The following is a 27,325-nucleotide window of genomic DNA, read 5'->3' as shown; positions in this document are numbered from 1 at the left end:
TGACTAAGGCTGAGAGGATAAATTCATCTGATATAACATCACTGAAGCTCAACTCTTGTCCATGAGCCATACAGCTGGGCTTCTCTGTACTTCCTTGAACAGCATTTTAGCAGAAAAAGAAGGACTTTTTTTTTTTTTTTTTTTTTTTTTTTAGCGGCCAGATTAAGATGCTGCCCCCAGACACGGGCAGGCTGCAGCTCTCCGCTGACGGCAGCAGATGTTGGCTGGTCGGCAGGACCTGTGCGAGGTCTGGAGCTGGGCTCTCACCAGGAGCTGCCAGCACCCCGCAGAGGGACCCAGCACCCCATAAAGGGACCCAGCACCCCGCAGAGGGACCCAGCACCCCATAAAGGGACCCAGCACCCTGCAGAGGGACCCAGCACCCCGCAAAGGGACCCAGCACCCCGCAGAGGGAGCCAGCCCCAGCGTGCTGCATAGCCTGCCTCGTCCTGCACCCCGGGGCCGGGAGCGTTGCTGGGAGCACAGCGAGGGTGCCAGCACACAAATCCCAGCTTACACACCCAGGGAACGGGCATGCTGAGGAGGGTGTGGGCACCCAACGCCTTCTCCTCAAGGGCTTGGCTGAAGTCCCCCCGGGGCCACAGGCCTGGATGCTGGGGACCCAGCACTTCACTCACCAAGTGGATTCAAGTCATGGCCTTACTCCAGTGTTTGCTAACCACTCGCAGCACCCGATAAACAGAGATGTGGGGACACGCTTCCCTTACTCACCGCTCTCTGAAGTACTTGGAGCCTGGGCAGGAATGCGGTGCCAGTTGTGATGGGTTATGGACAGAAGCCAGAGCAGCGTACCATAGTCACGTAATTAAATAACAAGAACAGATTAGGCAATCTCTGTGCTTCATGTTGACAAGCCTGAAGGAAAGAACAGCACATGTAATCAAATGAGGGGGGGTTCTTTATTTATTTTGAAAGAAATACAGTGTTACAGCAGTATAAGAGGTGGCATAGCATGCACAAATTAAGCTGCCGTGGATATTTTTCTCTTGCGTGTTTGAGGGTAAGACTGAGATTTTTATTGAAGCCCAAGGGAGCAAAGAACTGGAGGAGCTGGCATTCATTGGGAATTAAGCACCTGATTCATTTAAAGCTTATTTAACAGCTTTTGCCCCTCTGTTTGGCTAACCTGCATAAGAATACATTCAGCTCTCTCACATCAGCAACCCGCAATCAGAAAAATCACCCGTAATCCAACTTCCTCCAGGAACAGACCGATATCTACATGGTCTTCTTAATGACACATCAGGCTAAATAAAAAGCCCGAATTCACAATCTGCTATCATCTAAAGCTTCCTTCTTTTGATGATTTCTGCAGAGATATTCCTGCTGAGTCACTGGGTTTGCAGTGTCATGTGCTAGCGGGAGCTGCGAGAGCTAACCCGGGGCAGGGGCTGCCTGCTGCTGCTGCCTGCGATCGCCGGCTGCGGAGCCTGACTGGGAGATGTAAGGAGCACCCGGGTGCTTTCCTTGGGCTTTCTTGGCCAAAGCTGCAAGCCAGGATTGGAGTGAAATTGTACTGAAGAAATCATCTGACCTGTACACGAGGCTTTTTAGCTGAATTGCTTCACTGGCTTAACAGGCAACTAGACATCTAGTTATCCAAATACCCATTTACCCGACCCAAGGATGTAATTTGGTGACTCACCACCATTCAGGTACTAGTAGAGGCAGCTGGAGTTTTTCCCCAAACAACTGATTTCAGATACATAATTCATTTAGATCCCATTAAAAGAATCTGCTCCTGATTTTTGTCTCTATAGTGCTAAACACATCAATATCAAGTAACGCCTTGTGCAGCAGTGACCTGGCTTACCCTGCTTTTGGGAATCATCCAGACAAATGAGGCTCTTTGCTTTTTTGAATCACCCTTCTGAAGTGATCTGCAGAGAAATGATCTGCCTGAAAATTGTCAAACCCCAGATTGTTAATAAATGCCCCCAGGCTTTAGCAAACCTGCTACAAAGCTCACTGGAATTAGCCCAGCATCTTTAGTTTAGTAAAGACCTCCTGTAATGTGCAGGACAGCAGGTATCCTGAGCTGCAGTGAGACTCATGGCATACATGCAAAGAGACATTTTGCCCTATTTAGGAAATTGCTGGCTAAGTTATAGGTGACATTATTCACTGGCGATGTCATTTGTCCCGACGCCTTTTCGTTTCAGTGGGAAGGCAACTTGTCACAGCCGAGATGTGTGTGGAGTTGCCTTATATACTCTCTTGGGGTGGCATGAATCAGAGTTGAAAAGTGCAGTATGTTGAAGCCAGCCCGTATTCCCATGATGTGCGAGCGTGAGTCACTCAGCGGGGAGATTCTGCCAGGGTCCCTCCTGGGTGACCCGGCTCTGCTAAACACACCGGAAAATCCGCGGATAAAAACAGCCCCAGTGACGCACAGGAGCCAAGCAGGCTCCATGCTTTTTGGGGAAGCTTCTGAAACGCCGACAGTTCCTCTTGATCAATAATCTGGCTGGCAGGACAGAACTTTGAAGCAGTCCAGAAAACACAGCTTTCTGCTTGCACAGTCACTGCTGTTTCTCTCCGGGAAGGTGACAGGCTGGGTACCACCCGGCACAGGCAGGGGAAGGATTTCTCCTCCACGTATATTTAAAGCTGGGCTCTCCTGTAAGAGCTTTTACTTACAGAAAAGATAATGCAGGATGTGAAAGGGATTTTTGTGGCGTGTGCAAAAAAAAAAAAAAAAAAAAAAAGAAAAGTCCCATCCCAAGGTCCCACACCTGATATCTGTTTTTTCTCATCATCTCCTTTCTCCCTTCTCTCCCCCAAAATAAATAACACTTGTGGGGCTATTGCAGGAATTAGGGAGCAAACCTGGCTGCGCTCTGCAAGTCAGCCTGAACATTCAGAATGGGGTTTTTTGGCCTCAAGACCCATCACTCATCTGATCCTACACTTACCAGAGCTGATCCTCTAGTTCTTGCAACCAGCACAGTGAGGGCACCTCTGTACTCTGCAATGATTTCCATGCTATTGTCCTGACTCGGACTACAAAGAAAAGCCACTGTCAAGAATATTCCCAGATAAAGATCTCATTAATTTCAACCACAGGCAGCTATGAGTCACTTCCCCTTGACTACAATTCTCTCTTGTGACCAGAAATCAGGTAGTGGAGATCTGGTACTGTGTAAAATTAATAATTAATTTGAAAGGATATCAATAATTTGATAATTAGTCTTGAAAATTCAGGCCTAAAAAGATCCTTCATTTTCTCCAGAGATTTGCTATTAGTTAATCACCTTTTCTCCTACCACAGCTGTATAATAAAACTGAATAATTTCACTGCAAAACTATTGGATTTTTTTTTTTACAGCATCTTTTAGAGTTCAAGCAGTGGGTTGGGCTTTCCTTGAACCATAGTTCTGCTTCCTGGTAACTTATGCTTTTGTCCCCCCCAAATAAAAATGGTGTGAGGTGATGCTCACCCTCAGGCACCCACTGCCCGTGGTGGGGGTTACCCACCACCAGCGGGCTGGCTCCCCCGTGCCGTGCAGGATTTGCCAGCTCCCCCATGCCGTGCTGCTGCCGAGCTTTTCCTTTCCTTTCCAGCAACTGGCTCAACCCAGCCATGCTCTCAGCAGCGGCATGACTCGGAGCCTGATTAATCGCAGACCCCAAAGCCTGAAAGCCAGCAGTGTCTCACATGCCAGCAGATGTTTCTTTTCTAGACGGATTTGTTCTTTTTTTTTTTTTTTTTTTTTCGTTTTTCTTTTTTGAAATAACAACAGCTTAACCAAAATCCAAACCCCCAATTTCTAAAATAAAAGCTAGAGCAGTACCTCAGTGTGCAGACAGGCAACCAGAGGGTCTCTGCTGGGGTCACACGCAGCTTGCCGCTGCTTCATTCAAAGTGATGCAGTGGCATCATTTACCATGATAAATCACTGGAGCCTTTAAGCCTGTACTCAATAGCTACTTAAAAAAACAAAACCAAACAAAAATCCTCAGACTGCTTCATAATCACTCAGGCCTGGCTTAAAGTACGCTAAAAAAGAACCTATTCCATCAACTTTTGTGGGATTTGGTTTATACTTTTTCATTGGAGTTGAATTCATGGCAGGACAGGCCCCTCAGTCAGCAGCCTCCAGACGATGCTGGAGAGGCCTTTGGGGTCCTTCTGGGCTGTCATAGCTGCTGTGGGAGCACTGATCAGGATGCTCATGCTTGGCCAGGCTACAGTATGGCTTCAGCTGAGCACAGCACTGAAATCGGGGCTTTATTCCAACCCAAACCGCTCATCAAATATTTTTCCTCACTTCAATCACTGCTTGCTAGCCCATGGGTTCACCCTGGTGACTACTCTTGTCTGAAATCAGTGGACTTCAATGGAATAACCAAACTTTAAGACGAGTTTCTCTTTTGTAATGATGAAGAGGCGGAAAATATGGTGGTGGTGGAGGATAAACACTGTTGCTTCATCTCATGAATTCTCCTAACTCTCCTTGGGGGTAAGTCTCCGATGCTGAGGGCACACACAGGCTTTTAACCTGAAACAAAGGAGATAAAAATGACACAGAACCGGCCCGTGATGTTCTGGCATGGCCTTCCAGCAAAGAAACAGCCAGTGATGGGTTTGCTTTGTGCTGCGCTTCAAGCCACGGGTGAATGTGAAATGTCCCACCCACCTGCTCCTCCACGGGTCACCCCTCCAGCTGCTCACTGCCCTGGGGATGGGCCCACCCCACCCCACCCCACCCCACCCCACCCCTTGTGGCTGGTGCTCAACTGGGAAAGGAAGGGGCCCCACTCCAGGCCGGGCTCCCCGTGGCACCTGAGCCCAGTACCAACCCGAACCGGACCCCAAAAACCAAAGTAACTTCACTCATGAGCAGGTGGAGGCCAACAGCTTTGTTTGAGCCTCCATGAAGACGTTGGAGTCCATCCCCGGACGGGAGGGGACTCGGTGCCAGCAATGGCTGGTCGTAGAGCCACCGTGTCCCCCAACTCTGCTGATGGAAGTTCTCCCTCATTCCCAGGGCACGCTGGAGCTGCTGGGACAGCAGTGGGGGTGAAAAATTGAAGATTTCACCTCCCGGAGAGACCGGGAGCAGAAGCAGCCCAGAGCCCCTCAGTGGCGGGGCAGAGCGAGGAGGAAAAGGAGGAGGAGGAAGGCCCCAGGGCCGCCGCGGTGGCTGTGTGCCGGAGCTCAGGCGGGTTTCCTTGGCAGCCGCAAGCTCAGGGCGCTCACCATACCTAAGTGAAGATTTTGTCGCCATGGCAACATTGATGTCATCAGCTCTGCTGCGGAGAGCTCCCTTAACCTCAACTGCAACTTTTTTTTCTTCCCCCCACCCCCCCTCCCCGGTTTGGGGTTTTTTGTTTATTTCTCTCAGGAGGTGACCCTGCTGCCGGGCCTGCAGCAGCACCGTGGATGTCCGCCAGAGCCAGCCCCCTCCTCACATCGTTTGGGGGTGGCGGGGAGCCCCGTCACTGGTAGCGATGGGATGGGGCTGGATTTCAGAAACTGAGCCAACAGGACCGCACTCTGCCCCACGCACAGTGACCCGCTTGCCCTGTCCTCATAAACAGATGGTATTTCCGAGGAAGAGAGTTTGGAAGCTCCCAAAATGTGAAGGAGGTGCCTTGGGGAGAGGCTTGGCACCCGAGCAGACGCCTCACGCCGGCAGAGCTGCTCGGGACGGCGCTCGCGGCTCTCCCCACGCAGGAACACGACAACCCTCGCTGTCACACCGTGTAACGGCGGAGCCGCCGCCGCCGCACGTTCTCCCGTCAGGAGGAGCCAGACGGACCCACCAAGGTGGAAATCCCACACCTCGGTGGGAGACGGAACGCCTGACGCGAGCACCCGAGGGCCGCTCACGGCTCCGGCTGCGCAGTACAGGCCGAGCTCTGCCCTTGGCACTCGGGCGAGCTCCCCACGTGTGCCAGCACAGTGTCCCCGCCCCAGCACTCAAACAAAAATCCCTCTTCAAATGACACCCGGTGTGTTTTCTGAAGAAAAGATTTGCAAGGAAGTCGGACCTGGCTCTTCTTCACCCGGATCAAGCAAGGAGACTCAGACCTCTGCTGGCCCCAGTTCCAGGGATGGATATAATCCTGTTGGATAAATCCGCGACTCCCCTGGAGCCTCCTTTAACTCCATGTGTCAGGGCTACTGCCGCTCATAGTGGACTGTCACAGAAGTCTGGGTCAGGCTGTTCCAGCCAAAAATATTCTACATGTTACCCAGTTCACTGCAGAGTTAAACCAAGCATTTCACCTAATGGGCAGGGCAGGAGTAACGTTACAGCTGAGCTTGGCTTTCCTGGCTACCCCCCCCACACAGCTCCCCTCCCTGAGTCATGGGGAATTTTTGTTTTAGCTGTGATCTGATTTTTTTTTTTTTTCTGTTATACTGGACAAATCCTGCTTCTACATTAGCTCATGATGCAGAGAGGGATCTGCTCCTTTCCTTACCGAGAAGGAGATTGTGACGGGCCTCATCCACCCGGCTCCAGGCACACAGGCGTGGGGATGCTCACCCAGCCCCACCACTGCTCATCCCGTTCCTCAGGGCTGGGGAAAGTGCCACGTGGAAGGGAGATGGCTGGTAAAACAGGATCAGAGAACAACATAAAATCCTAGTCAACAGACTGGTTTTACAATACTTTTGCTCTTTTATAAACAACAGCCAACCAAAACTTGCTGCTTTCTAATATTATGATGCTTAAACTGAAATTCAAAGCAATTCTGATAAATACGTTTCTGCAACTTTCAAGATTCACAACCCTGCCTCTCAGTGCAGCAGTAAATTACAAAACCCAGCTCCAAGATCTCAAAGCACCTGGCAAATGAGTCAGTAACATTAGTTATCCTTAATGTCATCATAATTGGTGAAATATGGAAAGAAAAGTATCTCTAAGCCAAGGTTCTGTATTTTAAATATAACGAGGTATACTGCATACCAAAGACACTAGCAACACTTAAACAAAAGTGAGACAGTTAGCAGGTCTCTGACCCCATATTCAAAGAGAACTTTTCTTTTTAAAGTAACTTCATGCAATTTAATACAAAGGCACTGATTTTATAGTAAAGGAATATGTAAAAACGGGAGATTCTGGGTGGGAGAGACTGCTAAGATTTAGAAGTATCTCAGCTACTGTGAACAATTCAACTTCAAATGTATGCTGTGTTAAAATTAAAGGATTAATGTTTGATATTATATCCCAGCTGGAACAAAAATTAACAAGAAACTGGTTACTATATCAACTGCCAGATCTGTGAAGCAAACTGGTTAATTTAGGTGTCAAGACCAATTCAATGCTAGTAATGAACTGAATGTGACCTGTGAGCTATATTCTAATATACCAGACCTTTGTTTTGATCTTTGTAAGAGATTGGTGGGAAAAGGACACATATTTACGTTGGCAGAGCTAGATCAACAAGGTTCACTGATGACCAGTGGATCTCAGTGAGGTTTGTGTATGTAAATACTTAAAATCTGAAAGGCACTATTTTAAAATTACAAATATATTACAGAACTTGTTCTAGCTGGTTGGTGAAAAGCATGAAAGTGAGATCACCTGAAAAAAAAAAAAAAAAAAAAACAGAATTAAAAAAAGCAGGTATCAGGCTAGCAGGAAAGATACTTGCATGTTTAATATTACTGTCAAAAAGGATATTCCAAGATCTGTTATTAATTAAAATGGCTTATCTCAAATATTTACTTAAGATGTTCCCCAGTCAATAGAAAAGAAAATGGAAAAATACTGCATGGCAACATTCACTTAAAACAAATATTTTGATACATGTGCTCTATTTAGTTGGAAAAAATAATTAAAAATTCAAGACACAGCAATATAGTTGACTGATATGTTCTAATAGGTACAGCTGGTTGGCTTTACAGAGGCTGGGAGAGGTCAGCGTTGCCTTTAGCGTGAGAATGACGGTAGCACTACAGTTTTACTGCTTATAGATGTGTAGAAAGTTTCAAGGAGCTTTTTTCCAGATTAAAAATCCTTGTACAGGTGAGGCAGGAGGTTATTCCTGCTCCCAGCCATCTGGGGAATGGAAATCCCGAAGATGAGAACAGCCCCAGCTCCTGCTGTTGCACAGAAGACAGCAGCGGAGTTGGCACCCACGCTTTGCTTTTGAGCCCATCATGACCACTTCATACCTCCAGTGCGTTTAAGGATTGCTAGTCTGGAGTCCAGGCACTACACTGATTTACCAACAAGGTCTTTCTGTTTGCTCCAAAGACCTTCCCACTATATTTCCAAGAGGACTTTACCTGAATAGAGGCTCGATGCTCTCTAGGAAGCATAAGGATCAAAGAATATCAGAGACGCTCTTTGTGCTCAGCGCTGAGGCTCAGAGATGGAGCCTCTCCCCCTGCTTGGCAGGATGGCCCTGACACGGGGACAAGTCTGCTCAAAGCCTGCTGACAAGGCTTGCCCACTCTGGGGACACGCAGGAGATCACAACGCCCACAGACCTCCAGAGGGCACTGAGCAACCTGCAGACCTGCCCCGGGGACAGCCCAGGTGCTCCACACTCCCCTGGTGCCACCATCTACCACATCTCCCACGAGGTCCCACAACCAGCGTGGGGCAGATCGCCTCAGGTCCTCGCAGGCAGGACTTGCACATAACCCAGGCTCCACCTTGTGTGAAAGGACCATATGAACGTGACATACCAAGCTCTTACCTGGTAAAAATACGACCAGATGCTTCAGGTCAGCAGCTGTTTCAGCACTCCCCTCCAAGCAAGTCCATGCTGAGTTATCAGGATTTTAGGCATATGCTCTACTCTCTGAGCAACGAACAAGCTGTACCCACCCAGCTGGGAAACTGAAGGCAACTGGTACTTTGTGAGATTCATCTCTGCATTTGGTCTTCTGAAACTCAAAAGGTAGCTGTGAGCAGTGCAAGAAGCAATAGGAAGGTAGGACAACCGCAGGGTTTTAACGAGGACATGAGAAAATTGCTCCTGAAACAAGGCAGCGTCGTGGCTTTGTGCTCTTTGGACTTGCATCAAAGCTATCACACTAGTTCAGGTTGAAAGCCAAAAGCTGTGGGTTAGACAGACCCCTGGTATTCACAGTTCCCGGGAAGATGGGCTGCAGTAACCTCCCAAATGAAATCAGGCAGCTTTTTAATGGCTTTTTAATCAGCAAGCAGCAGTTGAAAGGCAGGCAAGAAAGCATCATTATCCAGGTGAAACCACCAGGGCCCTCTACAACCCCAGTGCCGTAGTAGAAAAAACTTAGAAAAACCTTTCTGAGCACAAGCTGAGGTAAAGCAGCTCTTATTGGGCCACGTCTAATCCTTGCCCCTTGTAACGGATATGAGAATCCCTAGATATTTCTACCAATGCTGCTCTGCAATTGCCACGGGCTGGAGGCCAGAGGCACCTGCCCGGCACAGAGCCGGCTCCCGCAAGGCGAGACAGACCCCAAGTACCGTTTTATTTAACAACACACCGATCATCTTCAAGCTCGCTCTGATTTTGTCTAGCCTCCTGCCAGCGCATGGATGAATATTTGCTGGTTCGGGAGAGGGAAGGGAGTACGAAGGAGCAGTTTGTCGGAGGTGGTGGCCGGAGCGGGGCAGGCGGCGAAGCGGGATCTCACGCACGCCCTTCCCCTGCTCGCCCTCCGTCACAGCGAAACCGGCGCACCGGGGATGCTCGAGCTTCCCCCACGGCTGTTGTGCCGGCTGGGGCTGCAGAACCAACCGCTGACACCGAGTGCCCAGAAGGCAGAGCCTGGGGAGCAGCAGGGCAGGGCGTCACTGCCCGCAGAGGGAAGAGAAGCTGCGTCCAACGTGTGCCTGCGTTCCACCAAGGCCTAACGCTCTCCTTCCCTGGGCACTCTCTCAGTCCTTTGTTCAACATCGTGGGAGTATTTCTGGTTATTCAGAGTCCAGAAAGGCTCTGCGAAGTCCCTGCTGTTGCCAGGGGAGGACAGCCCGTACACAGCAGTGGCTGCTCAAGGGGAAAAGAGTCAAAAAGCCTGACAGCCTCAGCTACAGCTGTCTTGTTTCAGTGGGGAAAAAAATAAAGACGCAGTTTATTCTCTTTATCAAGGGCCATCCTGTGAGCGCTCCTTACCTTGGCTACAAACAGCACACACGATTGTGTTTCTCCACGTCCTACAGTCTGTTTTGTGGAATAGGAGAGAAATACAGATAAAAATGAGAGTATAGGAGCCAGGTAACATAGGTGATGAAGGCGGCTCTCAGAAGATCTGCGGGAATTGGTTTCCAGTGTGGCCCATTTGTTTAAAAGCTAAAGTTTAATAATGGTCTAGATGATCAAAACAGAGTTGCGAAGCTCCAGCTGGGTTTTCTGCTGGCGCCCAGCCCACGCCGGCGTGCTTGACCAAGGACAGCGAGCAGAGCACAAACGTGGCAGATCCCTCCATTTGGGTGCTGCCCTGAAATGCACATTAACACACAGAGTCTGGAAGTGCCCCAGCATTTCCAGCACTGCCTACTTCAGGCAACCAGTGCAAAAAAAAAAACCCACCAGTGCAACTGTTTTGATGGCCAGTGCAACAACTCCTTGAGCCTGGGAAGGATTAGGAACGGTGCAGAGATAAGCGGTCTCGGGGCGGGATGCAACTCAGCTCTCCTCCTCCTCCTCCCTTCTAGGTGACGGTGCCTCGAAACCCGGTGACTGGTGGAAAACACCCAGGAGGGCTGCCCGCTGGTCCCCCCGCTTTGCAAACGGAGGAGAGGGGCAGCGCCGAGGCAGGGGTGCGCCGAGCGGAGCAGCGGCACGGCGAGAGCTGCCAGCGCGGCTCTGAGACACCGTCCGGGGCGGCGAGCGGTCATCCTTCAGCGCCGGCGGCTCTGCGCCTCCCACAGCATCCCCACGTCACCGGGCCGGCGAAAGCTTCCTTCAAAGAAAACACAAAGCACGCAGCTAAAAGATATTCACTTACAGTTTATTTTTGCCTGAAATTATTTCACATCTCTTTGTACACAGCTACAGAACAGTAGTAGTAAACCATTGGTAAAAGCAACAGTGCTAAGGAAAATGTTGGCATAATTTTTCCTTTTTTTTTTTTTTTTTTTCTTTTTTCTCTCTTCCCATACTGCATCCGCATACAGTTTGGGATTTGAAGGGGAAAAAAAACCTGGTGCACTACATGAGTTAAGACTCAATTTCCATTTCATTTAAGAAAAAAAAAAAAAAAAAGAAAAAAAAAGAACATGATTTGGGTAGGGGTTATCTATGTAGCAACAAAGTTTTTTAAAAAAAAAAAACAAAAACAAAAGCTTGGCTTCCATTGAATAAGATTAAATATATATATTTATATATAAAAAATTACATTGGCTGTATGTGAAACCTTGAGGTGCTGAAGAGTAAAATAAAGGTGTTAAACAGAGGAAAAACTTTTTTTTTTTTTTTTGTTTGTTTGTTTGGTTTTTCTTTTTTTAAATAAGCAGCTCTGTACAATGAAGGCTCATTATGAAAAAAAAAAAGTCAACAGCATAGTTATAAAAGAAACCACAATTTTTAAAAAATCATCTTCTAAGCAATTGTGGAATTTGAAAAATGTAGCAGTCACATTTACAGACAGGTCAGAGCTATCAGATCAGCAACAACGCTATTTTTTCAGTCTCCCCAGAGGAACATGCAGAACAATGCGTGCACAGAACAGGTAGGGGGAGGAGGGGGGGAGGGAGGGGAGGGCAGAGAAGAGGAGGGGGGGAAAAAATAGAAAAAGCTGATGCACAAAATGGAGGGAGAGCTTTTTTTTCTCTTTTTGAAATATCGGACGTAAACAGAAAACAATCGAGGTAACTTGTAAAATCTACAGAGTTCTGCAAATACCCCGTTGGCAAAATAAACGACGTCTTTTCCCCATCTCCTATGTTTAAAACTGACATGGTTTAAAAGATTAAAGAAAGTTTTCAGACTTTGGAAGGAAATGTGACTTTTATTAATCCCTGCACCCCTCCCCCAACAACCATACCCCCCTCTTGATAGAAATTTTCCTTCCTATTTGATAACATTTGAGGCATTTTGAAATCAAAAAGACAACATGATGAAAGTTGTGACAGAGAGGGAGTATAATACAGTATGCATTACTAAAAGGCAATTCTTCAAGGAGGACATTTCTTTTTAAAAAAAATAATAACAACAAGACAGCAAACTAGTTTATACAGTACTATACGCAAAAAAAGGGTAAAAGAATTAACAATTCATAAATAAAAGACAGGTCCCAGACCTGTTATTTGTGAACCATTTTCTTAAATAGGTGCATTATGTAAATCTTATGTACAACAAAATTACTTTGCATAACAACTGCAAGGACACGGAGGGGAGGTGAAAATCATATTGGTTCTGGTTTTCTTCTCTTGAGATTTTTGTAAGTTTGATTCTCTGGAGCAGAACTGGTGAAAGAGGAGTTCTGACTGGATGCGTGCCAGCCAAGGAAACCCAGGTAAATAATGACAAATTAATATTTTTTTTTTTTCTCCACACGGCATAAAACACAAAGGCAAATAAAATCCACAAAGGTGTTTTTTTCCTCTTTATAATCCTCTTGCTGCTACAAAGTCCTTTTTGTGGTTTGGTTTGTTTTTTGTTGTTTTTTTTTTTTTTTCTTTTCAATTTAAATTACGTTGATTCCAAAATCACAAAGCTGAAAGAATCCGGCCGGGTCCAGGCTTGCCCCGTCCCCCCCGACACACACAACGCCACTCCTCTACCCCACAACCACGACTCCTACTACCAAGTCCCAGGACTCACTGCTCTACAGGTATTAGCCAAAAGTTATTTTCTGCTTTTTTGTTTGTTTGTTTTCTGTTTGTTTTAAAAATCTTTTCCTTCTCATGAGAAGCAAAAGAGAAGAGTCGGAGGCAGGGCGAGTTCACCACGCTTCGGTGTAGCGGACGTCCACTTCTTTCAGATTGGGTAGCTTAGCCTGTGTGGGAGGGTAGGAAAAGGTGAGAATTAATGACGTGTGTTCAGGACTTGGGGAAAAATGTTCCCATCAGATCTGTACCATTAGCAAACTGGGCAGATTGATCTATTGGCCACAAACTGCAGGAAGGTGCGCTACGGCCTCGGCCCCGCCGAGTACCAGCGCTGAGTTCAGCAGTGAGCTGAAGCATACCGGTGTCAGCGGGGGAACGAGAGGCTGAGCCTCTGCAGCCACACAAGACTAAGTCACACCTGCGGCAAAAACGAGCGGCTCCAGTAAATCCCACGCACCAGCGATCAGGTCCAGATCAAACCCTGATCTTTGTTTTTTTTTATAGAAATGCTTAGCAAAATTTGTTTGTCAAAGTCCAGCCGCGAAGGCAGTGCGCTCAGACTGCAGCAGCTCAACGTTCCTTCTTTGGCCTCCACACTAAGTCATTGCTTGATTCTTCCCTCCACGTATTAAAAAAATCTGGAGAGCGTTAGCAACTTTTGGTGCCCTTGTGGTCCCCCTTCCGTAACTCCGCTGCATTTGGACGTATTGTTCCTGAATTACCCCGCGCGAGGCAGATGGGAATCGGCTGTTTGAACTGTTCCTACTTGTCGATCCCGTTTCCATGCTCTCTGACCATAATTGTACGGCTAATTCTCTCAAAACAAACAAACACGTTTAATTAGGCTAGGGCATAATTGAGGAGTTGGAAGTTTCTAAGAGTCATTATTACCTCACTCCTTGATTTATGTGCACACATATTTTGATAAGAGCTAGTCATAATCCTACAGACACTGCCAGCAAATAATTTTTCAGTTAGGCAATAATGACTTCAGTAGTGGGTGTTTATTTATTGTCTGGTTCAGCCTGCCTGGTACATATGTGGGTGTCTGTGTGTGTGCAAGTGTGTTTAGTGGGTTGGGGGATGGAGCGGAGAGGAAATGTCATCACTGGCTTGTGCCCCAAATGCTCTCGCAGACCAAGAGGAGAAGAAGGAAAGATTTGTATCAAAAATACCTTCTTTGAAGTCTGAGCTGTTCTCAACAGACCTACAACCATGTGCCCCAGGGAAAGAAACCATTACCCTCCCCTTGAACACACACGGAGCTCTAAAAAAATGGCCACCAAGATAAATCTCAATGAAAGAGGTGAGAGAGGAAAAAGTGACGCATGCCTGTTTTCTCAGCTTTTTTAATTCTCTGCAATCATCAGGACTTTGCTCACAGCCAGCTTTGCTGTTTGCCCTGGCAAGTCACTTTCTTGTGTTGCTGCTAAGGACTGTTAATGCAATACTAGAGCAGAGGGAACCGGTTAGGAAAATATGAGTTTCGGTATGAAGTTAGTGGCAGAGGGGCTCAGAAGCAGGGGAAGGACTGGGGGAGCCTTTCAGTGGACTTGATTTCAGAGCCCTGGGCCAAATACAGCCTTGACCTTGATTGTCTGTAAATGCTTGGGGCTTGATACAAGCTCCATTGTGTGAACCCATCTGCAAGCCAGCTGTTAATTTCAAGGACGACTTCTTTGCATATACAATTGTAACACAAGTTTTGAAAACTTAATCTTGAAAAATCCATGCTAGCGGCATTGCAACTGAGTCCCTGGGGGAGCCCTGGCTCCACAGCCAGAACCAAAGACATACATTTGCAGTGAATTTTGAAAGCAGAGCAGTTTCAGGACTTGCCTCAAGTTCAACACTCAACCCAAGGTTGTGACCTTTTTGAGTAAACCTGGCACAATCTAAGGTTTCAACACACAAGACAACATAATGTCGAGTTTCATCTTGAGCTCTTGGGTTTATAAGGTAAGACTTTGGGAGATGAGACTCACGCAACACCGGAGTGAAGACAAAGCCCACATGAAGTCATGAAAGCCAACAAATCTCAGGCGGTTTTTGCCTGAAACCACCTGGGGCCATTCCCCTCCCACAGCTACATTTTAGTTCTTTGCACCATTTTGCCGAAGTGGTTGTAAATTCACAGTACAAATGGTAACACCAGACATCTTAAATGTCAAACTTGGGAACTGGGCATTTGTGCAGGCGTTTCTGTTTAAAGCTCAGCTCCGGTCCAAGAGGTGTCAAGATAAACTTGCACCTTCCTTGATACTTCTAATTCTCCCTCTACATTCTGAATCAAAGCTCTGTAATGCTGTTTACCCATGTTACTTTTGGTCCTGTTAACATTACAGGACATGGCTTTGGAGGTGTGCACTAGATTTTACTTGTTTGTGGATCCTCATAGGAAACAACCAATATGCTATTTATGAAACCTTTACTGTTGATAGCACTGGCAAAAAGATTCAGTTTCTAATTCCATCTCACATTCATCCATTTACCATATCAAACATTTCCTGCGGCCATCAAAGCCAGCAACCTCTGAATGCTCTTTTCAGTCATTATCTTCCCAAAATAATCCACTTCACCCTCTTCAGATGACTTTCATGCAACCCACTCCATGGGGCCAGTTCTCTCTGCACTAGTCACTACCACTATGCACTTGCTAAATCTGCAAGTCCTCCTGGGCCAGCTACTTCTCATCTGTAGTGGAAGCAATTCAGAAATACCTTGAGATCTTCATAGGTATCTGCTGAAAGTTTGGTGCTGTTCATATTTAAACTACACAGGCTCTTCATGGCTAAAAGAGAAAACACACAGATATTTATGATCATGCTGCATTTTCTTAAAATATAAGGCTTACAGTAGGCCAAAGCATAAACAAGACATGACTATGTGCAGCACTCTCAGGAAAAAGCTGAATAGTGTAAAATATAGAAGTACGAATAGATAAACAGCTGTTTGGGCACTCATCCAGGAAAAAGTCCCTATTTAGGAAGGGCCATTAAGCATATGCTGAAGTCCGCTGACTTCAAAGGAGTTCAGGCAACTTCTCATAATCAGTTTCCTGCATATTATTCTGAACAGTGCCTGTTCTCAGTGCTCTGCATGGTGCATGCAGGGGCCATGCTGATCTAGCAGTCCTCCCTCTCCCCTTCCTCCCCCCAATTCCATTTTAGGCTCCAGTACTTAACAGAATAGTTTCCTAAGATGAGCCATAACTACTGGCCTGTCTGGCACGTCTGTGTAGGATCAAGCCTATTAAAAGAGCCCTTTAAACCCAACAGGCAAGGTTTATAATACACTGTTGGATGTAGGAAAGGGTCTCATTCTGGCACGTTGAGCAGCTCTCAGTGCACAGGGGAATCCCAAATGCTGCTTAGATGGTCCCACTCTGCCTTGCCCTACTTAAATTAAGAATAGCAAAAGTTCCACCTCCCCAAAAAAGAAGGAACAAAAAATGCCAGAGAGGGTACGAAACCTGCTGTGCACGGTTGCTAAACTCCTTAGTAAGTTGCTACATGGCTTTGCAATCTTCCCCTCCTGCACCACAGGGTCAGACTCCCACCCAGAGGGGACACCCACAGGAGAGCACGCAAGAAAACCTGCAAGTCCCAGGACAACGGGTCACCACGTGAGGAGCCAAGTGCCACCAGTGAAGTCAGAGGCCAGAGCTAGAGCACGGTCTGGGACAACAAAGGCCCCACGAGGCCACTGAGCGTGGCCAGGCTCATGTCACTGTCCTGCTTCCCCTGCCTGCAGCTGAACGGCCACTTGAGTGGGGATGGAGGAGGGAGGTTTAAACCCAAACACAACCACGGCCTGTCCTAAATCCCCACGGAAGCAGCGCTGTGGCAGCCAAGAGATCAATCTTCTGGCTGAAGCCATGTGAATTCCTTTGGAACCCACATAATTTTCCTCCACAGCTTGTTTTGGTCACTTACAACTAAGTGCCAGCAGCCCAGCATCCGTGACAGGAGTCTCGCACAGGTTGAGCACTTGCAGCATCGTGAGGTGTTCAGACAGAAGCCGCAACCCTGCATCTCCGAACTGTGGGGCACAAGCAAAGTTGTTTTCAACCAAAGCATGAGCATCACGTGCAAGTACCTCAGTGCAAACAGGGCACGTGAAAACAAGGTTTGCAGATGAGCCCTCAAGGCCACACTCAGATTGTTTACCGCAATCTCAAACGACAGGAGAGAAAGCAAATTTTTTTATTCCTATTTTGCAGAGGGGGAACAGAAAAATTAAGTGACTTGTGCGCACTTAACCGCAGGCCATCATTTAATTAGAATGGTGCCTCTGAAGTCTGGACTTTGTATGAGAGAGCTCCCACCCAGGCTATACAAGATGGTTATGGCAGTCTCAGCCAGTTCCCAACCACATCACAAAAAAAAAAGCATAATGCAAGTGGTATTAATTAGCTATTTTGGTCTCAAGAACAATGTACTATTGATTGGTAATTGTTCTGTTGACCCACTTCATTTCTGCTGTTTCTAAATTCTGGATTAATGGAAACCAGTATATCATAAAATAAAATGGAATCTAAATTTTTTTTTTTTAATTAAAAAAAAAATATAGAAAAAGCAGGCTCTTTGTCCAGTGAAATCAAACTAATTTTGATCAAGAAGCATCAAAGTTTTCAAATCCAGAAGTTACATTGTTAGGACAAATCTGGAGAAGATACAAGACAGTCTTTAAACAAGCAAGAAATCAGATCCTACTTCATAATCCTCACACAAAAAGAGGAAATTTCTGGGATACAAAAGTAGTTAGGAAAACAAAACAAGATATTTACATGACATTTGAGTGGGAAAAAAAATGCTGCTTTTCGTGGTTGCACTGAAAATAACCATATTTTCAGTGAGCACTACAAATAGGTGTTAACAGAAAATGGAGAGAACCTATTCTGTGGAGAACCTCAGAGACTAAAACCAGCAGGGAAATGTAGAAGAAAAATTTAATTTTAAAAGCTCTTTCAGTTAATACTGGAATAATTTATTCAGTTAACTTGGCCTCTTTTTGCTTACAAAACAGCCACATTCTCATTATAGTTTCCTTCTATTTATTCGAGTTTGTTTTTGTTGCTGTTGTTTTTAAAGAAATTCTGGTTGATCAGCATTCAGGGCAATTCACGGCTTACACTACATAGACTGTGTTTTGCTTAACCACATGAGCTGTACAGCATCATCTTTTTCATCCTAAATGGGTGAAAGCATAAGCACTTCTCAGATGAACAGCAGCACGTGTACTGCAAAGAACACAGTATCAACAGTGCCTAACTGGAACATTTAACCCAAGCTAGCAGCTTTTTTAATTAAAAATAAAATAAAATTTTTAAAATTAAAAAAAAAAAAATAAAAAGAGGAAGAAGAAAAATCAGCCTCCAAGATGAGCTAGACCATAGAGAGGCCCTGTAAAAATAGCATGAGGACAAACTCATTCTAAGCAAGCCTCTTCACACATTCTTCTGACGTAATGTGAAATTTCAGAATTAGTCAGCATTGGTTCCTGCTCTGAGTTTCAGTCTGCAAAGCGCTTACCTGAGTTGACCACAGGTTCAGCTGCTTGAGTGAAGGCAGTTTGATGAGGTGCTCAGCACAAGCACTTGTCACATTGGTAAAGGCCAGGCTGAGGTTTTCCAAATTTCCAAAAGATCCCGAGCTTAGCAAGCGGGCCAGGTCTGCATCCTGAAAGCAAACAGAAGACTGATAAGCAAGATTATTGACTGCTCAGCCTGCAATCATCTGCAGTGGTGTCACTGATACTGTTAACCAGCAAGAGTTGCACAATTCTACCACTTGTTTACAGTAATAGAGAACCACACAGAGAAGTTTCTGTTTGTTTGGCAAGCAGCTGGGCTCTTGTGGCAGCGTTGCTTCACACACCCTGGGAAAAATTTATCCAGACATTAGGACAAAAATATTCTTTGCATGTGTATCTTTATGAGACACGAAGGCTTGAGTGTCAGAACAAACACTGATGATGGGTCTTTTAACTTAATGAAAATTTCACTGCATTTTCTAGATCCAAGCTGTGTTTAGAATTGTTATCTGGCCTCAGTGAAGTTAGTCTGGGTTTACACTAGGCTTAACTGCAACAGTGATGAGTGTCTTTCAGGCTTTCAGTTCCAAGATCCAGAACTGGACACTGTGAAGTCTGCTTTTTTAATGCAAAATTCTGTGCCCAAATCTACCATTAGATGCTACTGTAAATTCTAAAACTTCACACCTGTATAAATGCGACAGTCTGATGCTTGTTCTGGCGTTGGAAACTGCTGCACAGGCCCAGAGCAGAAATGTGCCCTTACTTGTGCAAACCCCCGTTGTGTTGACAGAGCAAGTGGAATGGCTTCCCTCTCGACTGACCAAAACCACTGTGTCACATGGCAAACATAAATCAAGTGTTTAAATATGGAAAGACAAAGCTAGTTTTTCTATTGACATGATTCACTTACTGTGGACTTGGATGGCAGTGTTAACCTTGTGGGACCACCTTTCCTTTGCTGTAAGAGAGAAGATATTTTGGTAAAACAAATTGCCACTGTACATTTCAGACCAACTGAAGTAGAGCTAGCTTTTCACTAGAGCAAACCCTGCTCTGATTTCAGAGTGCTCTGACAGCCTTTCCACCTCTTCCCTGCTTTTTCTGCACTGACAGATTTTTTTCTGAGTGTGCTAGATGCAGGCCTGTTGCAACCCAGGAGACATCCACTAACCGCAGCTAGTGGTCTCTGTGCCATGGGTCAGCATTTTGTTTGATTCAGCCTGACATTATTTGGTTACTTTCACTTTAAAGGAAACAGCCTTAAAATGCTGGACTAAGATAGCAAAGGGGTTGAGACTGAGCAGCTGATAAAGTCATTTGTTTGAATTCAAAAAAACCCATATACTTTTGAGGCTGGAAGCAGGGGTTAAAGAAGTCAAATGTAAATGTTAAAGAGGGAAGAGGAAGACTGTGGGTATGTTTGCATAGGTGAAAACATACCCACAGAAAGTGTTAATGAGAGCACATCTATCTTCAATCTATAGATCCTGTCTTTAAAAATCAGGAAAAAAAAAAAAATCTTCTTCTCATAGGCTCTAGCTCTGAGAACTAGACCTAAAGACCATCTCACCGAAATGCTGTGAATGTCAAAGCATTAAGAAATGCTGGCCAGCACTAGAACCATTTGCTACTCATATGTCAAAAGGTGGCAGAATTTGACAAGCTGACTTGTAAGATCTTAAAGACAGCAGGATTTCACCTTTATTCTTTCACACAGATTCTAAGCAGGTTATTGAATATCATTCATAAACATAGTATGGGATTAGTCACATCAGTAAATATCACACAGTATATATATTCACAGTGAAATCCTCCAAATACTGCTCCCATCCTGTTGTTAACTGGGAATTTCACACCCTGCTTGTCTTTCTTTTGTACCTCCATTTCTGGAGAGTACAGACCACAATGTGCTATGGCAATATTGCATGCAGGGTGACATACCAGCTCTTTTAACTCCCTCTGCCTGTCACACAGCTGTTCATACATTCTCTTTCCCACGTCTGTGCTTTCCAGGGTAGAGATGATCTGGAGCTGGGTGTCGTTATTATCGATGATGTTGTATTCCAGCATTAAACACAAAATCTAGCAGCAGAATGAAAGAAGAGTGGTCACTGCAGTGCTTTCATTAAATTTATTGCAAATATCCTAATTACACTAGGCATGCTAGTTCAAATCACTGGGTAAGTTTTTAGAGCGTGCATTATGCAGGTTAGACTAGAGGATTGTAGCAACATTCACTGACCTTCCAACACAGGAAAGCAAATTTTTATTTGTAAAGAATGAATGCTAATATCTGAAAGTCACCCTATCTATCCCGTCTTCCAACAGTGCTTGTTCCTTCTGACCAAGAGGTGCTGTTACTTTGCATCAGTCCTGCAAGATGGCTTCATGCCACAGCCCTCTTCAGAACAGGCACAATCGATCCAGTATTTCCCAGGTACACCAGCAAGATTTCCAACTGGCAGACTTGGGACATTACACCTGAGCAGTAGAGCCAAGCAGCTCCCGAAGTGCTGGATGTTCTGTCCCCAAGTGCTGGGGTTTCTGTGCAAGCAGAAGGCACTTGAACTGTATCCAGGACACTCTCCATCTCTCTGGGACACCCCAGGGCAAGGGCTGAGAGGAGCAGGTTAGGCACCAGAGGATGATTCCAGTGGGTCACATGGGCTTAGGACACAAACTGCCCCCTCCACACTGCCTTTCCTTTTCAGATAGCTATCATGCCATTGTAATTAAAATGCAAAGTTTGTATTCCCTCCATAATTTGAATTATTTTTAATGGAAAGAATCAAGTAACATTATATTCAAATTCATGCAGCACACTCTTTTATTTACTGGATTAAATTAGCATGCACAGATCTAAGTCCGTGAAAAATCGTAACTCCTTCCACCTATTTAACCACCCTCTATTTCCATTTAAAATATACGATGACATTTATCAAGAAACTTCTCTAAGGAAACACAGAAAAATAAGTACAAACTATTAGTGCAACAAAAATAACCACTCATGAGCACAAAAAAATGTGTATTAATGCAAGTAAATAAGGCTTTGTAAATGCACTTCTTGAGCACTGCTCATTTTGCAGGTGGGAAGATAAGCATCAGGCATTTAAGTCATAGAAAAGCCTTGCGGTTCTGAATTCTGACCCCTCGCCACAGCCTATAGCATCATCGCCATTTATTTCCCATCTTAGCCTCTTCAGGTGAATAACAGCAAACAGTCTTTCTCTCTTAAAATTCTTGCACCCACATTTCATGTAATTCGCACTCATATCTGCAGAACAACAATATTCTGTTCCACTTATTCAAGAGAAACACAACTGCCCACTGCTGGTGTTTGACACAACACAAACCTGAACTCAGCTTCTCTAGTTCCACTAGATCTAATTCTGGGAAAGGCAGTGTGAAACCGAATCTGAATACTGCTTGTAAATCTATATGACTACATGTGTTTAGGGCTTACCTCTACCATCGTCTGGTTACCCCTCAAAGCCAGCAGCATGCAAGGTCCTAATTTATTTTCAGCCAGTGAAAGAAGGAACTTCTTTGTTTTATAGCAGGATCCCATTAAAATATGAACCTATTTGAGAAACAGAGCTAAAATTAGAGGTTTAAGCCTAAGAAACACATATACTTCTGGAAGGGACATTGTCACGCAGCCAAAGAAATATGAGTATTTACAACAAACCTAAAGAAAAGGAGGCCCTCATTATGATTATGGTTGCAGTCTCTCAACAGCTCTATTGCTGATTGGAAGCAGCTTTTTGAAAAAGGTGATGCCTACTAAGATCTATGGGAGCAGGTAGTTTTCTTCCATGAAGGATCTCAGCTAATAGCCCAGAGGCCTGATACAGGCTCCCCAGGAAACATCAGAGCAGCTGTGCAACTGCCCCCATCCCTAGTAACATGATGAACCCAGCCCCAGGGGAAGCACAGTAGATTTTGCTTTCGCATCTGTTTGCAGTTCAGTTTCTCTGGAAATGCCAGCTGGTGAGCAAGGGTTGTGTGGGCTGGATGTCTAGGTAAAAGGCAGTGGTGTTGGCAATCTGCTGGCTGAACACTACCCTTGGTTAAGGGGTGGTGACGGACAAAATCACCAGCTCAGAGTGAATAGACAGGAGCTGACTGGGAAACGAAGGAGTGCCTTAAGAAAATCCAGCAGTTTTGAGCCCTAAGTCAGAGATGACTTCACGTGCTTTCACGGTCTTGTATCATTATCTTGCTTTCCATTTTGGTCAGTTTTCCCTGAGAGGAAAGAAATGCTGAGAACACCACCTGAGTAAGACTCCTTTGAGTCCACTAGCTGACAAAAGCATCCTGCAGACTCGTTCCTAGCTCCAGAAAGCATTGGATGATATCACATAGTAACACCTATGGCAGAAATGCAAAGCCACTTGTACAAGTCAAATATGAGAGTCTCTTCTCACAAAAGAGGTTTGCAATATTCCTTCCCATTTAAAAGCCCTAGAGATTAGCTGCAGAGAATTTCAGGTTCCTAGCAGAAAGTCTTTATTTGTGGTCCAGACGGCTGATTCACCAGCTTGCTGGCAGAGCACTGTGTGAGAATTTGTAGTTTCCAATGACCTGGGCAGTAATAGCTCCATTATGTAGACTCAACATCAGCATTACTCTACAATAAGCTAGTAAATACATTTTGTGGTCCCCCTGGTTCATGGTATTGCCTGAACTATGTTCAGTACTGCTGAAAATCTCACAACCATGCCAGAATGGGGTCAATTCTATGCAGATCGTGCTATCATGCAATTCTTCTTCCTCGTGGCTTCATAACCAGAAAGGCCTTTACAAAAACACAAGATCTTTTTTCTCTCAAGTATCGATCAGCTCAGGCAGCCTTTAAAAACAGTAAGTTCCAAGCCAAAAAGGATTCATTTCATGCAGTTACCATTAAGCTTTTTTGGAGTTTTTTTTGAGCGACAAAATACTGACGCTAACACTAATGTAAGATCCATCTCAGAACAGGATGTTTTTCAAACTTTATGGTTAGTCGTTAACAGCTCTTTAAGTATTTATCAACATCCTTGAAAAGGGCACAGAGTACTGTATATTAATGTGTGTTAGCATTGTGCTTTCTCATGCACGCCATCTCCTGATGCTCATGAATATCTTGGACCACAAAAGCTCTCAGGAGAAATGATACAGTTCTGAAGAAATTTCCTTTTCAAATATAAAAGATATAGAATCATTGAAGAGGGATGAAACCTTTTGTGAACAGTCTTTGTCCATTATTTGTTTCAAAGGTATCTGATCCATCTGAATTTAAGTTAAGAGTATACACAAACATGCATATTCTTCATTCCAAAAAGGTTCAGCATGTGGAAGATGCACAAAGTGTAGAAACCCCTGAAAGTCATGTCACTGTATACCCAATAGCCAACTTCAACAAATGTTTTGCTCCTTACCAGGGAAAGGAAGTAATATAATTTCCATCTTACTTGCTATATGGAGAATTAATACACAGTGAGACCTACGTGACTAGACCTGGGTCACATAGGAAGACAGTGCTAGCATCAGTTATTAAAACCTGTTATTTTCTGTCTAGTCCTTCTAAGACTCACAAAAGAAATAACTGTGGGAAATGGAATGCTGGTTTCTAATTATACCTCCCCATAACAGTGTAATTTGGCACAGAAATTGCTAACTGATTTTTATATTTATGTATCCATCCTTTGATTAATTCAGTGTTACTGTTGTTTCTAAATTCCAGGGTAGCCTATAAATGAAAACTATAGGTGTGGATGTGCAGAACAGTCTGTCTCCCCTGTCTTCCAGTATTCCACAGTCTCCAAGACAGTATTTTATACAGACACACAAACACACATAGTTATAAACACAAAAATACACACACACACACACACATATATATATATAAGCACTCATATATATACATCTATGGTTCTGTGCATTATATTACTAGTGCAAAAAACAAACCAAAGTTCAAAAAGAAAAAGCTAATCTGTTAACCAAATTGCAACTGCAAGGAAGTTCAATGGGTTTGGTGATAGAAAGATTTAGATTTCCTGGTGAATGCTTGTGGTTTACAGAACCATGATTTTGATAATTTTTTTGGCAAAAGCAAGTAAATCTTGTTACTGTCAACTACACATTAGCTACTTACAACAAAGAAGTTACTAAACTCACATTATTGCAGACACGTACCATACTGGCAAACAGCTCTCCATCATCGTCACATGCCACTCCTCCAGGGCTGTAGAGCTGGAACCAGCCGTCTTTGCCAGCCCGCACACTCAGCAAACATGAGTGGACCTGCCAAAAAGTGAAGACATTGGGAAGGTTACAGTTCCTGCCAATAATCACCAGCATCTCCCACACTGGGACAAAAGAATTAAATGCAAAACTGGGGAGTGCTGAAAATTTCACGGTTAATATCCCAATCTACAGAGCTGCAGGCAAGTCTCTACTCACAGAATCCACTTTTTCAGTATAAACAAGGAAGGATGATGTATCATCACTAATTGCATGGCCTTTTTCATTCCCTTTACGCAAATCAAACACAAAATGGCTCTAATCTAGAATGGCTCCTTTCACTTGGAAGAAAAAAACCCACCACCAAAAAAACAAAAAAAGATTCAAATTCCTGAGATTCTGCCATTTTCCCCGCATCCTCCCAGCATGTGCGTCTAATACTTCTGATGTGATCTGCATATCAAATGGCTTGCTGATGGCTTGCTCATTCCAATCATTAAAAATTCTTATTACTCCTGCTATAATAAAATTTGACCAGAGTCAGGGTGTAGAAAGTCCACATGGGAAATTCAACAGGGATATGTAAGAAAGAAGTTGCACAGCAGAACTGGCACCAGTGAGCAACCACTAGTCCAAATTTGGCCCACTGTAGAGATTACTATATCCAGTCCCACAGTTTAATAGTAGAGTCAAAATTAACCTTTTTTTTTTTTTTTTTTTTCCCCCCTTGAAGAGACAGATGTTCTGTTTCAATTTTAGAGGTGGGGGGGGACGTAAAGTCCATGCTCTTTCCTTTGGGCATGCAACATTAGTGACAGATGAAATCCTGATGCCATTCTAAGACAAGAAGGTCTCTCTTATCTGACAAGGATGACTACCGCTCACAAAGGCTAAAACCAGGAAAACCAGGAGTTCTGGGCAATGATGATGTCAACACAGCCTCCTTTCCCACAGTTTGGGGGAGCTTTCTTCCCTTTATGCCAACACCAAAAATTAATGCAGATGAGAGGTTCCCTCTGACTCAGCCAAAACTGCTGATGTTGAACAAGCTACATGTGCAGCTACGAAGCAGTCAGCCACCATGAGGCTACAGCTATGCACTCATTCCAGTAACACACCTCCCACCCCCTTTCTCTTGCTAATTCATGAGAATTATGGTCATTTGCACACAATGTAACTGAAACACAGCTAAATAAAACCTGTTATTTTGTAAGCTGTGTGGATCCATGGACTTTGCTTCCCTTTTTTGTATGGACGATGAAAAGCTCTGAGAGATTCAACAGAGTGGGAAAATCTTGCTGGCTGCAGTTTACTGCAGAGCAAGAACATCAACTGATGCTAAACAAGGAAGTCACAACACAAGTTTATACATAAGGTAAGAACTCATTCATACTAAAACCATGTGCCCTGAGTGGCTATTACTCCCTAAAAGATTTAAGCACAGCAAAACCACACCATGTTTTGAAACAACTTAAAGAAGGATCTTCTGAGCAAGTATAATTGCAATCCCTCCAATTAATACTCTGTGTAAACTGGCAATAAACTCACTTCTTGCCTCGGGTCTTCTGCAAATCTCTGAATCACGTATTTCAGCTCCCTGAAAAAAAAAAGAAAGTAAAAAAGGACAACAATAAGCAGTTGCTGGTTGCAGTATTCACACAAGTAACACATTTCTCTTGGATTACACTTTAAATGATACATATTCATGCACTTTTGAGAGAAACCAATTAAACCGCTTCCACAGGAAGGAAATATGAGGTCTAAAAGTAATTCCCAAGGACAGTGTCTATTCACAATAGCCTAGAAAAGCTTTCAGAGAAGTGCAGTGACAAACTTGTTTTTAAATTCTATCAGCATCCAGTGTCCTTAGTCCTTGGGCTCCTGCCATCACAGTAAATTACAAAGAAAACTACATCTTTTTGTTGCTAATAGAACATGCTTACAGCCCCTCACAGAAAAAAAAACATTTGACACAATATTGAATATTGCATCATTGCTATAATTGACTAGTACAAGTATTTTAAGTAATTACCCCCTTCAATAAAACAAACAAACCCCACAAACTTACTTTGTGAATTTCTCATGTGCAAGAGCCCTGAAATTTAAAACAGAAAACAGAAGAGTATGAGGATTTGAGAGAAGGGAGGGAGGAAAAAAAACACCAATAAACCAAAACCAAACAACCACTTTTCAGTTCTTTCCAGATAATAAAAGGATTTCCTAAGCAACTGCAGCACACGAGACAAAAAGAATAATCTTTCTAAAAAAGATCGGGTAAAGTCTCCCTCATTAATCTGGAGGGAAAAAAAATGAAGGGGATAAAAAAAATATTCACTTGGAACAAATCTTGTAGCTTTTCCTGAGTCCATCCTTAGACAAGGTTCTGACTAACATCAGTGGGAGCTTTGGGTTACAAGAAAGAAAGTAAAAGACAAAGAATTTTGGCTACCTCAAAAAGCTAGGTGAATTCTTTAATTGCAATGCAATTAAGGTATGGCCACAACTAATTAACATCATACATCAGTAAAGCAATTAATGGTCATTCTGTGAAGAACCTTGCATCAAGGTACGGTTTACGCCTCCCCCAGGACTCATGCTTGACTTAGGTAAATGATGTCTCTGTTGCCTATCTCTAAGCTCTTGCTGTAGCCCAGGTAACCTAGCACAGAGGATTAGACCTCTCTGATTCAATACATCAGGTCATTAGGGGATGTGATAAGCTAGAAAATTGTACAATTATAGGTTGTAATGTTTGTCCATGGAGGTCTGCATTTTATAAACACTACTGTTCATTAATAGGTTTCTGAGGGAGCCTG

General features: G+C 44.4%; 1 protein-coding gene across 2 annotated transcripts in view; it reads right to left on the bottom strand.

The window, feature by feature from the left end:
- Nucleotides 1-10,903: 10,903 nt before the first annotated feature.
- LOC104365189 (c-Maf inducing protein) overlaps nucleotides 10,904-27,325 on the bottom strand; it is a 135,498-nt gene continuing 119,076 nt past the window's right edge. The window contains exons 12-21 of one of the 2 annotated variants that reach the window (XM_042797600.1): nucleotides 26,578-26,604; nucleotides 26,058-26,106; nucleotides 24,444-24,569; nucleotides 21,748-21,864; nucleotides 20,226-20,366; nucleotides 19,195-19,242; nucleotides 18,281-18,427; nucleotides 16,682-16,787; nucleotides 15,467-15,537; nucleotides 10,904-12,913 (exon numbers count right to left, since the gene is read on the bottom strand). In XM_042797600.1, coding sequence (XP_042653534.1) covers nucleotides 12,860-12,913; nucleotides 15,467-15,537; nucleotides 16,682-16,787; nucleotides 18,281-18,427; nucleotides 19,195-19,242; nucleotides 20,226-20,366; nucleotides 21,748-21,864; nucleotides 24,444-24,569; nucleotides 26,058-26,106; nucleotides 26,578-26,604 — 886 coding nt within the window. In that variant the 3' untranslated portion in view covers nucleotides 10,904-12,859. The remainder of the gene's footprint in view (nucleotides 12,914-15,466; nucleotides 15,538-16,681; nucleotides 16,788-18,280; nucleotides 18,428-19,194; nucleotides 19,243-20,225; nucleotides 20,367-21,747; nucleotides 21,865-24,443; nucleotides 24,570-26,057; nucleotides 26,107-26,577; nucleotides 26,605-27,325) is intronic. The other variant, XM_032990684.2, reaches the window with a different exon arrangement.

The sequence above is a fragment of the Tyto alba genome, unplaced genomic scaffold (genome assembly GCF_018691265.1).
Source record: "Tyto alba isolate M040663 unplaced genomic scaffold, T.alba_DEE_v4.0 Super-Scaffold_26, whole genome shotgun sequence".
Lineage (NCBI taxonomy): Eukaryota > Metazoa > Chordata > Aves > Strigiformes > Tytonidae > Tyto > Tyto alba.
This window is presented reverse-complemented; position numbering and strand designations above follow the sequence as displayed.